Source organism: Narcine bancroftii, unplaced genomic scaffold (genome assembly GCF_036971445.1).
Source record: "Narcine bancroftii isolate sNarBan1 unplaced genomic scaffold, sNarBan1.hap1 Scaffold_153, whole genome shotgun sequence".
Taxonomy (NCBI): Eukaryota; Metazoa; Chordata; class Chondrichthyes; order Torpediniformes; family Narcinidae; genus Narcine; species Narcine bancroftii.
The window spans coordinates 3,589,304-3,603,945 of NW_027211888.1; the positions used below are offsets into that span (position 1 = coordinate 3,589,304).

Below are 14,642 nucleotides of genomic sequence, written 5' to 3' on the forward strand. Positions count from 1 at the left end.
ACACAGACACACACACATTCCCTCCACGTATATCACACACACACACACACACACACACACACACACACACCAACCCTCCATATGCAAACCCCACACAAGCCACACATCCCATACCCACACACACTCTCTATATTCAAATCCCACACACACACAAACCCCACTCATAAACACCACACAAGCACAAAACCCCTAACACACACAAACTCACACACAAAAACACCACACAAACACAAACAACCCCCACACTCAAATCCACCCCACACTCTAACCCACAACACACACTAACCCACCACACATACACACCATACTCACATCCCCAAACATCAGAGACTTACCCAAATTCCCCACACACACAAACCCCAAAATAGCGCCCATGGTGGAAGTGAGGGCATTGGTGCAGTCGCTGACCCATGGGGAGGTGTGGGTGAGGGCATTGGTGCCATCGCTGATGGAGGGAGGGAGTGGTGCCGTCGCTGATGGAGGGAGGGGGGTTGGTGCTGTCGCTGATGGAGGGAGGGGGGTTGGTGCTGTTGCTGATGGAGGGAGGGGGGTGGTGCCTTCGCTGATGGAGGGAGGGGGGTTGGTGCTGTCGCTGATGGAGGGAGGTGGATTGGTGACATCGCTGATGGAGGGAGGGGGGTTGGTGCCATCGCTGATGGAGGGAGGGAGGTTGGTGCCATCGCTGATGGAGGGAGGGGGGTGGTGCCATCGCTGATGGAGGGAGGGAGGTTGGTGCCATCGCTGATGGAAGGAGGGGGGGTGGTGCCATCGCTGATGGAGGGAGGGAGGTTGGTGCCATCGCTGATGGAGGGAGGGAGGTTGGTGCCATCGCTGATGGAAGGAGGGGGGTGGTGCCATCGCTGATGGAGGGAGGGAGGTTGGTGCCATCGCTGATGGAGGGAGGGAGGTTGGTGCCATCGCTGATGTGTCAAGGGGTGCAAGATGACGTCATCATTGACAAGTATGGGGATGGAAGTAGCGCTGACAAGCAGGGTGGGGGCGCATGCAATGCTTGCCATGTCCTATATACGTTGGTGCCCCACACAGACACTGACACACACACTCACCCTGCCACACACACCCACTCACACATACACACCCCCACACACACCCCAAACCCACACCCCTCACACACTCCCCATACACCCATCCCCCACAAACTCACACCCCTCACAACCACACACACACCCCTCACACACACCACACATAACCCACACCCACACCCCTCATACACACACCCTCACACATGCCCCACAACACACACCCCTCCACACGATCTCTCCACCCATCCCACACGCTCTCACCCCCCCACCCACACATCCACACACTCAGACACCCCCACACTGCCCCCTACACATATTCTCACAAACACACATCTACACACACTTCCCACACACACCCATCCCTCACACACACACCACATTAACACACCATACACACACCCACCCCCACACACCCCACTCCCCACACACCCACTCCCCACAAACACACATCCCTCACAAACACACACCACACATAACCCAAACACACTGCCACACACATACCCCACAACACACACCCCTCCACAACACCCACCCACCCATCTCACACACACTCTCACCCCCCACCCACACACTCAGACACCCCCACACAGCCCCTACACTTATCTTCACAAACACTCATCTACACACATTTCCCACACACACCCCTCTCGCACCCATCACTCACACACACACACCCCACACTAACACACTATACACACACCCACCCCCCACATACCCCACTCCCTACACATCCACCCTCCACAAACACACATCCCTCACAAACACACACCACACATAACCCACACCCACACCCCTCATACACACACCCTCACACATGCCCCACAACACACACCCCTCCACACCATCTCTCCACCCATCCCACACACTCTCACCCCCCACCCACACATCCACACACTCAGACACCCCCACACTGCCCCCTACACATATTCTCACAAACACACATCTACACACACTTCCCACACACACCCATCCCTCACACACACACACCACATTAACACACCTTACACACACCCACCCCCACACACCGCACTCCCTACACATCCACCCCCCCCAACTCCCACAGTGACCCCACACACACACACATCCACACTCCAATAGAATCTCTTTTCTCCCTCTCCCCTTAATCCCGTCTCTGAACCAGATTCTTGTATTTAAAGTAGACTTTGTTCCTAGACGAATATAATATGGGTCTGGAAGTCGGGATTTAGAATGAAAGGTTCTGAAAATCGTTCAGGATAGGTCCCCCCAATTATTTCGGGGCAAATTGGAAGATGTTCTTTTATATCAGCGACATGTTCTATCAGTGAGATAATTTTGTCGAGTTCCTTCCATTTGACGTCGATGTTGTGCTTTGTACAAATGTCTGCATATATTTGTTCACTTATGGAAAATGGAAAGAAGGAAATGCACACACGCACACATACCCACTCCCACACCCTCCCACACGCACACATACATACACACAACCTCCCTCACACCCCTTCTTACACACGCCCACACACATACCTACCCAAAAGGACCCAAGCACATACACTCCACACATATCCACCACACAATCCTACCCACACACCCCACACACAACCCCTCACCCATTCCCTCCATAACCCCACATGCAGACCCCAAACACACACCCCAATCCCACAAAACTCCAGACACACATCCCAATGATTTTGGGGCAAATTGGAAGATGTGCTTTTCTATCAGGGACGTGTTCCATAAGTGAGTTAATTTTGTCGAGTTCCTTCCATTTGACGTCGATGTTGTGCTTTGTGCAAATGTTCTGTATATATTTGATCGTTGATATATTTGTATATATTTGTTCACTGTTCTGTATATATTCTGTATATATTGTATATATTCTGTATATACTTTTTCACTGTAAACAAAAGCCCCACATATCTGCACACACACCCTCACACACACACCCTCCCCCACACCCCTTCTTACACACGCCCACACACATTCCCACCCACAAGCAACCATGCACATATAACCCACACACATCCACCGCACAATCTCACCCACACACACCACACACATCCACTCACACGTTCCATCCAACACCCCAATACCCGAACATGCAGTCCACAAACACACACCCAATTCCACACAACTCCACACACACATCCCAAATCCCACACACAACCCCAACTATTTCGGGGCAAATTGGTAGATGTGCTTTTATATCAGGGACGTGTTCGATAAGTGAGATAATTTTGTCGAGTTCTTTTCATTTGACGTCGATGTTGTGCTTTGTACATATGTTCTGTATATATTTGATCGTTGATATATTTGTATATATTTGTTCACTCTTCTGTATATATTCTGTATATATTGTAAATATTCTGTATATACTTTTTCACTGTAAATAAAACCCCCACATACATGCACGCACACACACACTACCACACACACCCAAATGCCAACAGACACTCCCACTCCCTCACACACACACACACACACACACACACACACACACACACACACTTTCCCTCACACCCCTTCTTACACACGCTCACACATATACCCACCCACAAGCACCCATGCACTTATACCCCACACACATCCACTACACAATCTTAAAAAATCAAACAAAAGATGAGAAACATTAAATCGGACTGACCCGACAGGACGGAGGAACTAAGGTCGTTTGGAATCAGCAGATGCGATAGAATCGGCAATCTCCGTCAGGCCGAGGGACCTTGAAACACCACACAAGTACAAACTAAACTGGATGAGAGGGTCCTTGCAGAGAAATGGATTGGAGTCAATCCACAGGACCCTCAGAGCAACAGAGAGGATCACTGGAGTCTCCCTCTTCCCCATCAGTGTGATCTAGCAGGATCCTTGTCTGAAGAGGCCATGCCAAATCCTGGAGAAGCCCTTTGACCCTGCCCACAGCATCTCTCAGCTGCTCCCATCAAGGAAGAGAAAGGAGGGTCAGAACTAGCATCAGCAGGATGAAGAACAGCTTCTGTGCAGGGGTCGGGAGAAGGTTGAAGCACCAAAGGAACTGCTCCCACTCACCATCCGAGTGCAAACAGAGAGCGCATGTAAAATGTTCAATGATGGGAATGTATGGACATGATACTAAGGGCTGAAAGAGACTTGGAACAGGGTTTTTTGTGGTCGATCATTTATTACGAATAAAGTCTTACACGAAAGGGCAAGAAGCAGCTAAGGTTGTTCTTTCCACACAGATCTACTGTTAGTCCTCTAATTCTATGGGAACTGTCGCAGGGTTGTAGCTCCCAGTTGTTGGGATAGGCTGACACAAAGTGGTAGGTCCAGGTACTAATGAGGATGCCATCAGATGGTTCCCCACCCCCCACTCTCTCCCCACCACCACTGCCAACATCAGTTCTTTGTATTACAAATAAAGATGAGTGAAACACAGAAGTCTGCAGACGCTGTGATTATAATTACAAACACACTGACATGCTGAAGGAACTCAGCTATTCTTTCCAGCATTCAAGCCTGAGCCCTTCTTCAAGGAATAAACAGAATAACCCAGAAGCAGGAAATCTCAGAAAGGCTCAGAATTCTGGTTAGGGGACAAATCCAGCCCAACAAAAGGTGTTAATTGGATGTGATAGGGATGAGGTTTTTCATAGCAGGCCGAGCGACCATGTGGTCAGGCGGGCCGAATCGCTGTCCCAGTCAGTTGGTACAAGATGGCATAGGCCCCCCTTCCCTTCTCATGAGAAGCATGCATTTGGTGACACATGTTGCCTGGGAGATGTCGCCACATCCTGGTTGCAGCAGCTCCGCAACGCACCGACATCACTCCCCTAGACCAGCGCACCCCAGAGAGGAATGAGGTCGTCCCCTAAAAGCAGCACGAGAGGTTCATATAAAGGCAGTTATTGGTTCACTTCATGCTGTGTGGAGGTGCTTCATTTCAGTAGCACCACCTTTTGCAGTCACGACAAGACCATGAACAGGCTGTCAGCAAGAGAATGGGATGGGGAATTGAAGCAGGTGGCCACTGGGAGATCCCCACTCTTGTGGCGGACATGGAGAAGTTTGTATTTATAGGATAGCTATAAATTCCGATGAAAATACAACCAGTGTAGGTTTTACTCACTCACAGGCTTCCAGAGTGGGTGAGAAAATACAAGTCTTTAGGCCAGCAAATCTTCCAGACAGGGTTCAATGATCAATTCTTCCCAACAGGGTCCCAACCTCCAAAAGGCAGCCCATTCATATATTGGTTTCCCGCCCAAACACAGCTGATTGAGTCTATTACCTATCAGATGTGAATTGTCAAAAGCTACAGTAAGCGTTCAGTAACCTTAACAACACCTTCCAGTGCCAGCTTGAAATTGTTTCTGCTCAGAGGTTTCGCCCACCATTGTTCACAGACGAAGGTGAATGATGCTTGTCAGTGACACATGGGTCTCTCTGGAGGTTGAACTGATCCCAGGGCACTGAGTTCTGGAGAAATGACCACACCAAATTTGATGTTGCTGAATGGAGGAAACACTTTCGTATGTCGCATGGCACCTTTCACTTCGTGCTGGAACTCTAAGAACCTCACCTGAAGCCGCATAGACCAGGCGCAGCAACCATGGAGCCGGGATTTCGATTAGCTGTGGCTCTGCGCTGGTATGCCACCCCTTGTGAGTATCGATCCATCAGTCCCATCTTTGGAATAGGCATCAGCACCGTGTGCATGGTGGTGCAGGTGGTGACGGCCGCCTTGACGAAGTTCCTCGGTAAACGTCTCATGTCCCTGCCCATTGGAACACGTCTCCAGGAGACCAATGACAGCTTGGTGCAAAGGGGATACCCAATGTGTGCCGGTGCCATTGATGGATCACATATTCCCATTATTGCCCCCAGCTTGCATGCTGCAGCCTACTACAATCGCAAAGGCTGGCATTCAATGGTTCTGCAAGCGGTGGTCGACCACAGATTCTGGTGAGCTAAGCCTTTATTGGTCTTTATCACATCACATCTCAATGTCTATCACTTCACTGTGCTTTCCATTCACGTTACAGCTTCTCAGATGTGTTTGTTGGCCGGGCAGTACCCATGATGCCCGAGTGCTTACCAACTCTCCTCTGTATAGAAAGGAAGAGGACCAGGGCGGATACCACTTCCCACCTGACGTGAGTGTTCACCCTACAAAGCTCCATGTGTTAATCTTATGTATGCTTATTGTGTCAACGGTCATGTGTATGAATTAACAACATTCTCCATTGTTGTGCCTGCAGGTGTCCAAGGATGTTAATGGAGTGGAGGTTCCAGCGCATCTTGTGGGTCATCTGGCATATCCACTACGAAATTGGCTGATGAAGGGGTTCACACAGCACCAAGGACTGGATCTGGATCAGCAAAGATTTAACAAGGCCCTTAATTCTGCAAGGATAGTGGTGGAACATGCATATTGCCGTCTAAATGGCTGCCGGTGGTGCCTGTCCAACCGTCTGGATATCTCTACCACCTTAGTCCCAGGTGTTGTGTTTGCTCGCTGTGTCCTGCACAATATATGTGAGATTAACAAGGAAGACTTTCTGTCAGAGTGGACGTTGGTTGAAGCAGATGGTCCTGCACCCATTAGCACAGATTGTCACAATCAGCAGGCCCATGGGCACCAGGCCATCCATTCTGCCATTTTGTCCATCCTGTAAGGGTATGACCGTGCCACCTAGCTCCTAATTTCCACAACTTGTTCCCCCCTCCACCCTCCCCACCCAATGCGACAACATGAGCCTACTGCCTGGCATGTTATGTGTTCTCGTGAAGTAATGGTTGCATATAAATGAGACTTGTGTGCTTGTCAAAAATGTAATAAAAAACATTTTTTGAGAAATCTTATTGCTTCATAAATATCTGAGTTCGACATAGCAATGTAAACATTTCACATTATGTTTAAACTAGATGTAAACCATGGAACGGACAAATCACATTGCAAATACACTCCACACTTGAACACCGCAGAACAAAAACAAAAATGGTAAACACAACAAACACCTCCACCCGGCACCACAGCATTTCTGTGTTGTGCCGATTATCCCTCTCGGAGGAGGGTTACCAAGTTCATTTGGCAGGCGCATCCTGCGCATTCAGGTGGCCTTCCGGCAGCCCATATTGCCATTATATGCGGCTTTACAAGTGGGGCATTTGGCCACCTGAAAGTGCCTTTTCTAAGAGTTCCTGTATCTGGCTCATTCCTTGAAGAAGGGCTCAGGACTGAAATGTTGGGAATATATCTTGATCTCCTATGGACACTGAAAATCCGGGCTGAGCTCCTCCAGCTTAACGGTGGGTTTTTAAGCACCACATATAGATGCACATCTCAAGACAAGGCCACAAAAATGTGCCACCTGGGAAAATTGCATAACAGGGGCATCTTGTGGTTCCACTTGGCTGCTTCTTACATTATTTGGCCAGGACTTTCTTTGCAAATTTCCCAACACCTATTCTGTGTTTTCTCCAGCCTGTCAATTCAAATACACTTGTTTTCTTACTTCTCCAGTTCTTGGTTTCTCTGCTTCCTGACCTGCATTTTCCAGCAGTTTTGTATAACTTATATTCCAGCAGTTGCTGTGGTTGAACTTTTACTGATTTAATGAATTGTTTTCATCAGAATCAAAATGTGCTTGAGTCCACGGTCAGCCATGTAAGCATTGAAATGGGTGGCCACTGGGAGATCCACCCTGTTGCAGCAGACAGAGTTGAAGTGCATTAAATGCACCCAATGATTTGGTCACTGCAGCCACCAGTTAAAAAATTCAAGAGGTTCTGCAGTCTGTGTGTCAAGAAATCCCTCTGCACCTCTGTTTTTAGTGGGAATCCTTCAACCCTGAAGTTGTGCTCTCTCGTCCTTGACTCCTCTAACATGGGAGATAATTTTACCACATCTACTGTATCCAGGCTTCTCAACATTCGAAGTGCTTCTTAGGACCCCTACCACTCATCATTCTTCTGAACACCAAGGAGTATAGTCCAAGATCCATCAAACCTTCCTCATATATTAATCCCTTCATTCCAGGAATCATTCTTGTGAATCTTCTGCAATGCCAGCACATCCTTTCTTCAATAAGGAGCCCAAAACTCTCTCCGCTACTGCAGGTGCAGCCTCGCCAGTGCCTTCTTAAGCCTCAACATCACATCCCTGCTCTTATATCCTATTCTTTGCGATATGAATACCAACATTCCAATCAGCTGATTGACCACCAACATGGAAGTTAACCTATGGGGCATCCTGCACGGCGATGCCAAGGTCCATCTCCCCCAGAATTTTGAATGTTCACCCTATGCAATAATAATCTGCCCTTTTATTCCTTCTCCCAAAGTTCATGACCAGACATTTTCCTACTTTGGAATTCACTGGCCTCTTCTTTTTCCATTCTCCTAATCTATCTGTCTCTCTGCAGCCTTGCTGTTTTCTCCCAGCTACCTGCTGCTCTGTAACGGGTGAAGAAAAAGAGATGGCCCCCAGAATTGTTTCCCAGCATTTCTGCACACCTGCAGAAAGCCACATAACACAGCAATTGCCTTCTGGTCGTTCCCCCTGATAGTACAGATTCTAACACCAATGTGTATCTGTCCAGAGTGTACTGTAGGATGACTGTGATTGGCTGAGAGTGTAGCCACACCTACTGGCAGGTCTTAAAGGATTTCTCCTAGCCAGACCAGGTCATTCTGGACTGGTCGACCCACTTATGATATGCTCCAGTCTTTTAGTTAATAAAAGTCTTGGTTTGGATCAACAAGTGTTTGGTTCTTTCGACGCACTCTGCAATGTTCCCCCTTCCTGCACCTTTGCTCTCTGAGATGTGTCACCAGCAGTGTCCTTTCCTTCTGTTCCTCAAAATAGATACTTTATTTTCATATTTCAATATGTGCGCAACTCGGAGTTCACAATATTAGCCAAGAGCTGTTAAAATTCCCGGGAAAACATTGCAAATTATAAAATCTTCTCAAACAATGAAAAACCATGTACAAAAGTGAAAACAGTGACTCCTGGTGGGCCAGGTAAAAACTATCGGGAGATACATAAAAAGGTGCCTTTTTAGAATCTTTTTCTGCTCATGTAGAGAGGGTTTTGAAGGTTAATTGGAAACTATTTTCAGAGGCTTGGACTTGGATGAATTTGTACGGACTGAATGAAGATGATGTTCACTTTGTTCCTGATGCATTTTTATATTTGAATCAATCAATGAGAATATTATGGTTGGAGGAGATTTTAATTGTTGTTTGGATCCGTTGTTGATTAAATCTCGAAAAATTGTGAAAAAAAAACAAAATGGCGAAAAGAATAACTGAGTTGATGGGGGATTTAAATTTAGTGGAAATATGGGAACAGAGGAATCCGACCGAAAAGGATTTTTCCTTTTATTCTGCACGTCATGATTCGGTTTCAAGAATAGTTTTTTTTGGTATCAGCCCATTTGCAGGGTCGAATCAGACAGGCTGAGTATAAGAGTAGGATTCTGTCAGATCACTCATTATTGTTAATTTCAAGTAGTATCGCAGAGATGGTGGAAACCTGTTATTGTTGGTGATTTAATGAAATGTTGTTAAAAAAAACCTGAAATTATTACGCTTGTAAGAGATCAGATTAGGTTTTTTTAGAAACGAATAAGGGATCAGTTCAAAGTAATTTTATGTTATGGGATACTTTAAAAAAGATATTTACGAGGTCAAACTATTACTTACACAGCAAAAGTGAAGAAACAATATATAGCAGAAATTCAGGACTTAGAGAAAGAAATTGCAACATTAGAGAAGACATTTCAGAAAAATTCAACTGAGGATAATAAAATACAGTTGTCCAAATTGAAGCTTTGTTATAATACAATTGTGAAAAAATAATTCAATGATGGAAACAGCTCTACTATGAGTTGAGGGACAGAGCACATACGGTTTTAACTTAGCAATTGGAAACTGAACAAGTGCCTAGAATGCAGTTAGGAGAAATTCAGAGATAACATAAACCACAGGATATTAATGATGAATTTTGTACATTTTATCGGGACTTTATCTGAAGGGAATTCGGATATGGAGCAGATTGATTGTTTTTTGTCGAATTTAAATTTACCTTTATTAGAGGAAGAGGATATTAAGACTTTAGATGGTTCATTTACTGATTTGGAACTTAAGGAGGCGTTACAATCTATGCCAAGTGGAAAATCACCTGGAGAAGATGGATTTACATTGGAATTTTAGAGAAATTTGTATGATTTGTTATTTCCGGAATATTCTGATGTACTGAAGCTCGCCACTGATACAGGTTTATTTCCAGAATCGTTTTCAAGGGCATTAATAACACTCATCCCAAAGAAAGACAGAGATCCATTAAAAGTTGTGTCATACAGACTAATATTAATAAATAATAATATTGAATGTAGATTACAAAATTGTAGCAAAGGTTTTAGCAAACAGATTGGCTAACCTTTTACCGCAATTAGTACATGTGGATCAAGCAGGATTTATCAAGGACAGGTATTCAGCTGATAATATTACTAAATTAATTACAATAATTAATGCTTCAAGACAACTCAACCAGACAATGATATTAGCGCTAGACGTGGAAACGGCTTTCCACAGTGTGGAGTGGAATTTTTATTTAAGGTGTTAGAAAAATATAAATTTGGACCACTCTTTACCAGTTGGGTTAAGGCATTATATACTAATACTCCTGCTCGGGTGGTGACAAATGGACAGATTTTGCAGGCATTCAATTTGTTTAGATCCACTAGACAGGGTCGTCCGCTGTCACTAGCCTTATTTGCATTAGTTATAGAACCAAGCAATTAGGCAAGAAATGAATATTAAGGGAATTACAATTGGTGGGCAAGAGTATAAAATTAATCTGTTTGCAGATGATGTGTTGATATATTTGTCTCAACCTAAGAATTCTTTCGAACCATTACAAAATTTGTTGAAAAGATACGGGGTAATGTCAGGCTATAAAGTAAAGTGAGATATTACTAATATCAGATGGAGATTATTCAGATTGTAAACAACTTATGAAGTTTAAATGGTCAAATAAAATTATTTGGGCATAATAATGGATAAAGAGTATCAAAATTTATACAGCTTAAATTATGTACCATTATTAAATAAGATTAAGTTTGATTTAAATAGATGGAAGGAGTCACTGTTAACACGGGTAAATTGTATTAAAATGAGTATATATCCACGCATTCAGTATTTGTTTCAATCTATTCTGAGTGTTATACCGGGAAAGTTCTTTCAGGAATTAAATAAAGCAGATTGTTTCTTTCTATGGAAAGGTAAGTTGTCTAGAGTCTCTATGCAAAAGTTGACATGGAGGTATGTTTTGGGAGGTCATCAATTCCACATTTTCAAAATTATTATCAAGTAGCACAATTAAAGTTTATGAATAGATTGTTTGATATTGACCAACCTCCGATGTGGGTGAATGTGGAGATGGATCAAATACAAGAAAGAACAATACATTATTTTATATATAAATGGAATCCTCTGCTTTTGCAGTAGTATCAACTGACAGTATTGAAACATTTGATAGGAGAATGGTATAAATGGAATCAGTTTATAGGATCGAAAGGTAAGATTTCAGCTAAGACACCATTATATCAGAATCAGACAATTTCATTTTCTATGAATAATTCTTATTTGAAAGATTGGGAATCAAAAGAAGTGATATTATTGGAGGACTGTTTTGAAGTAGATTCACTTCTTTGGTTTAATAGACAGAGAGAAATTTGGAATATCACAAAATACTTTATTTGCTTACTATCAAGTACAAGATTTATTATTAGAATGCTTTGGTAGAAATTTTAGTATAACCTGGTCAAATGAAATTTGAGAGATTAATTGTTGATAAGGGGAAAGAAGGGATTTGTTTCCGAAATGATATGTTATTACAAGAAAAGATGAAAAAGGTAGATATATTTAAAATAAAGGATAAATGGGAGAAGGATTTATGTGTTCCTATTTCTGTGGATGAGTGGTCTTACATGTGTTTGGTTAGTGTTATGAAATTAATTAATGTACGATATAGTTTAGTTAGTTATAACTTTCTGCATCAGTTATATTGAACTCCTGAAAACATGACAAAATATGGATTTAGTGGGTCAGATTTGTGTTTTTGATTTGGTGATCAGACAGGTACTTTTTTTATACTCAGCGTGGGAATGTTTAAAGTTGAAGCCCTTTTGGTAAAAAGTGATTAAATTTTTGCGAGTTCTTTTCAAATAGATTTATATGTGGATCCATGGGTATGATTACTGGGATACATGAATACAATTATGGCAAATTTACGCTTGGAGAAACCTCAAATTGCATATATTCGTTTAGAATTAGCAGTGGCTAGAAAATGTATAGCTGCAATTTGGAAAAATGATGTTGAATTGAGTATTTATAGATGACACAATGAAATTCAATCATGTATTTACTTAGAGAAAATAACGTATAATTTGCAAAATAATTATTCTTTTTTTATAAAGATGTGAAGTTGGTATTTGGAATGTATGGGTTGAGATGTTAAGTAAAAGCCTTATACGTGTTGCAAGATGTAAATGGATGTCACACCGTAACAGTCTGTTATGAGACGATGCTATTGAATTTTTTAATATAAGCTTCGTAGGGGTGAGGGTTATAGGGGCTGGGATAGATTAGAAGGGGGAGGAGGGAGGTGGGAGGTAGTAGAGGGTAGTTTTAGATTAAACTTTGTATTTTTTCTTGGTTCTGTAAAATTCTTAAATAAACTTCCAAAAAAACTGCATCGAGATAAATGTCGAGCCAGGCTCATCCATTGAACAGAAGACAACATAACACATCAATTGCCTTCTGGTTTTTCATCCACTCTACTCCAAACCTTACAATTTTGACTCCATGGGTTTCCTCTGGGTACTGATGTCCTCTCACATCCCTCAGGTAGGTGTAAATGGCAGCTTGATGATTGATGTGGATTGTTTTATATTTTAAATACAACATCTATATTGTACATGTAATGGCAATATCATTCAAAGAATTAGACTCCACTACAAAACTGGGAGGAAGGATGTGAACCTGAAAGATTTAGTTATGGTCACTGATTCTTAAACAATTTGGTGAGAGGACACACACATGGATATCGGGATGAACCCAGGCATGAGAGGTTTCAGAAAGGAGTAGAGAGTGTTCTTGATCAATCAAGAAATTTTAGAGATCACCCAGTAAATGTTATGAGAAGGCACATGAGCGCGCGATGCCATAAAATGAGTTACGTTTATATTGCATATTCGGTTAATTTTTAACTTAGACATACAGCACGGTAGCAGAACATCTCATGCCCTGAAGCCATGCTGCCCAATTTACACCCCATTGACCTACACCCCCTGCACATTTTGAATGGATGGAGGAAACCAGAGTCCCTGAGGAAAACCCACGCAGATACAGGGAAGACTTTCAAACTCTTTATAGACAGTGCAGGACCCGAACCCGGTCCGGTCCCAACCATTGGTGCTGTAAAGGTGTTGTGCTAATTTCCACACCAACCATGTCATCCTTTAGATGCCATCTTATTCAGAATAAAGAGTGTTTACTCTTTCTCTCCTTTAACCATCTTGAACACAATGGCAAACTGTTTCATTAACCTCAAAAACAATTGATCAGAAATAATCTATAGAACACCGTCAAACCCATTAACTGAAATAAATTAAATAGAAGGAAAAAAGAAAAAAAATTAACTGCTAAAATGAAAAAAACCTAAAAATTAGGTCTAATCCAACCTCTCCCTCTAATCAAAGTTACCTTATGTAATGAAGAAAAGAAGAATAGTGTAGAACCACTGGTAGCCCCCAGAGAACAGGCGATGAATGGCCAAACCACACATTTAGTTCCTCCAATTGTAGAAAAATTCTAGGAATGTGCCCCATTATTTCATCAATTGGAACTTTCTATCTTTAATATAAGATATGATTGTCTCTAAACTTAAAAGGACATTACATCATGTAATCACAGTGTATGAGTCGGGGAAGAATCATCTTTCCATTTCAATAACATTGCTCATCTGGCTATTAACGTAGCAAAAGCTCAAAAATTTTTCTGAGCTGCCGACGATGGTTTATCTGGATCACGAGAAAAACCAAACAGAGCAATTTAACGGACAAGTTCAAAATTGATCTTAAGAACCATTGATAAAGTTTGAAAAATGCCTTTCCTGAAATTCTCTAAGTTTGGGCATTCCCAAAACAGAGGAATTAAAGAGACTTGGAAAATTTTAAATTTCTCACATAGTGAATCAACATCTGCATACAAGCGAGATAGTTTCAGTTTGGACATATGTATTCCTGTACCACCTTAAATTGTAAAAATCAATGCCTAGCATAAAGTGAAGAGTCATTAATACAATTGAGAATAGAATACCCAGCTACTTCTGGAAATTTTATATTTAAATCTCATTCACAACTGCTCTTAATCTTGGATTTTAAACCCAATACATTATTATAAATACATGCTATTAATCCACCATGAACATAAAGCCGTAAATTTAAAAAAATAGATGAAGAATATTAGTCTTAGAAATTCACGGAAAATCCAAAATCTTAGATTGAAGAAAATGTCTAATTTTTCAATGTCAAAAAAGAGTGATTACTAAGTTCAAAATTTAGTTGA

At 42.6% G+C, this 14,642-nt stretch overlaps 1 protein-coding gene across 1 annotated transcript; it reads left to right on the top strand.

Annotated features, from left to right (window-relative positions):
* The first annotated feature begins 890 nt into the window (after nt 1-890).
* Nucleotides 891-6,861, top strand: LOC138750475 (uncharacterized). The gene is made up of 2 exons (XM_069912543.1): nt 891-6,157; nt 6,263-6,861. Exons 1-2 carry the CDS (start codon nt 5,810-5,812, stop codon nt 6,677-6,679), a joined length of 765 nt encoding a protein of 254 aa, XP_069768644.1. The 5' UTR covers nt 891-5,809; the 3' UTR covers nt 6,680-6,861.
* Nucleotides 6,862-14,642: the final 7,781 nt, after the last annotated feature.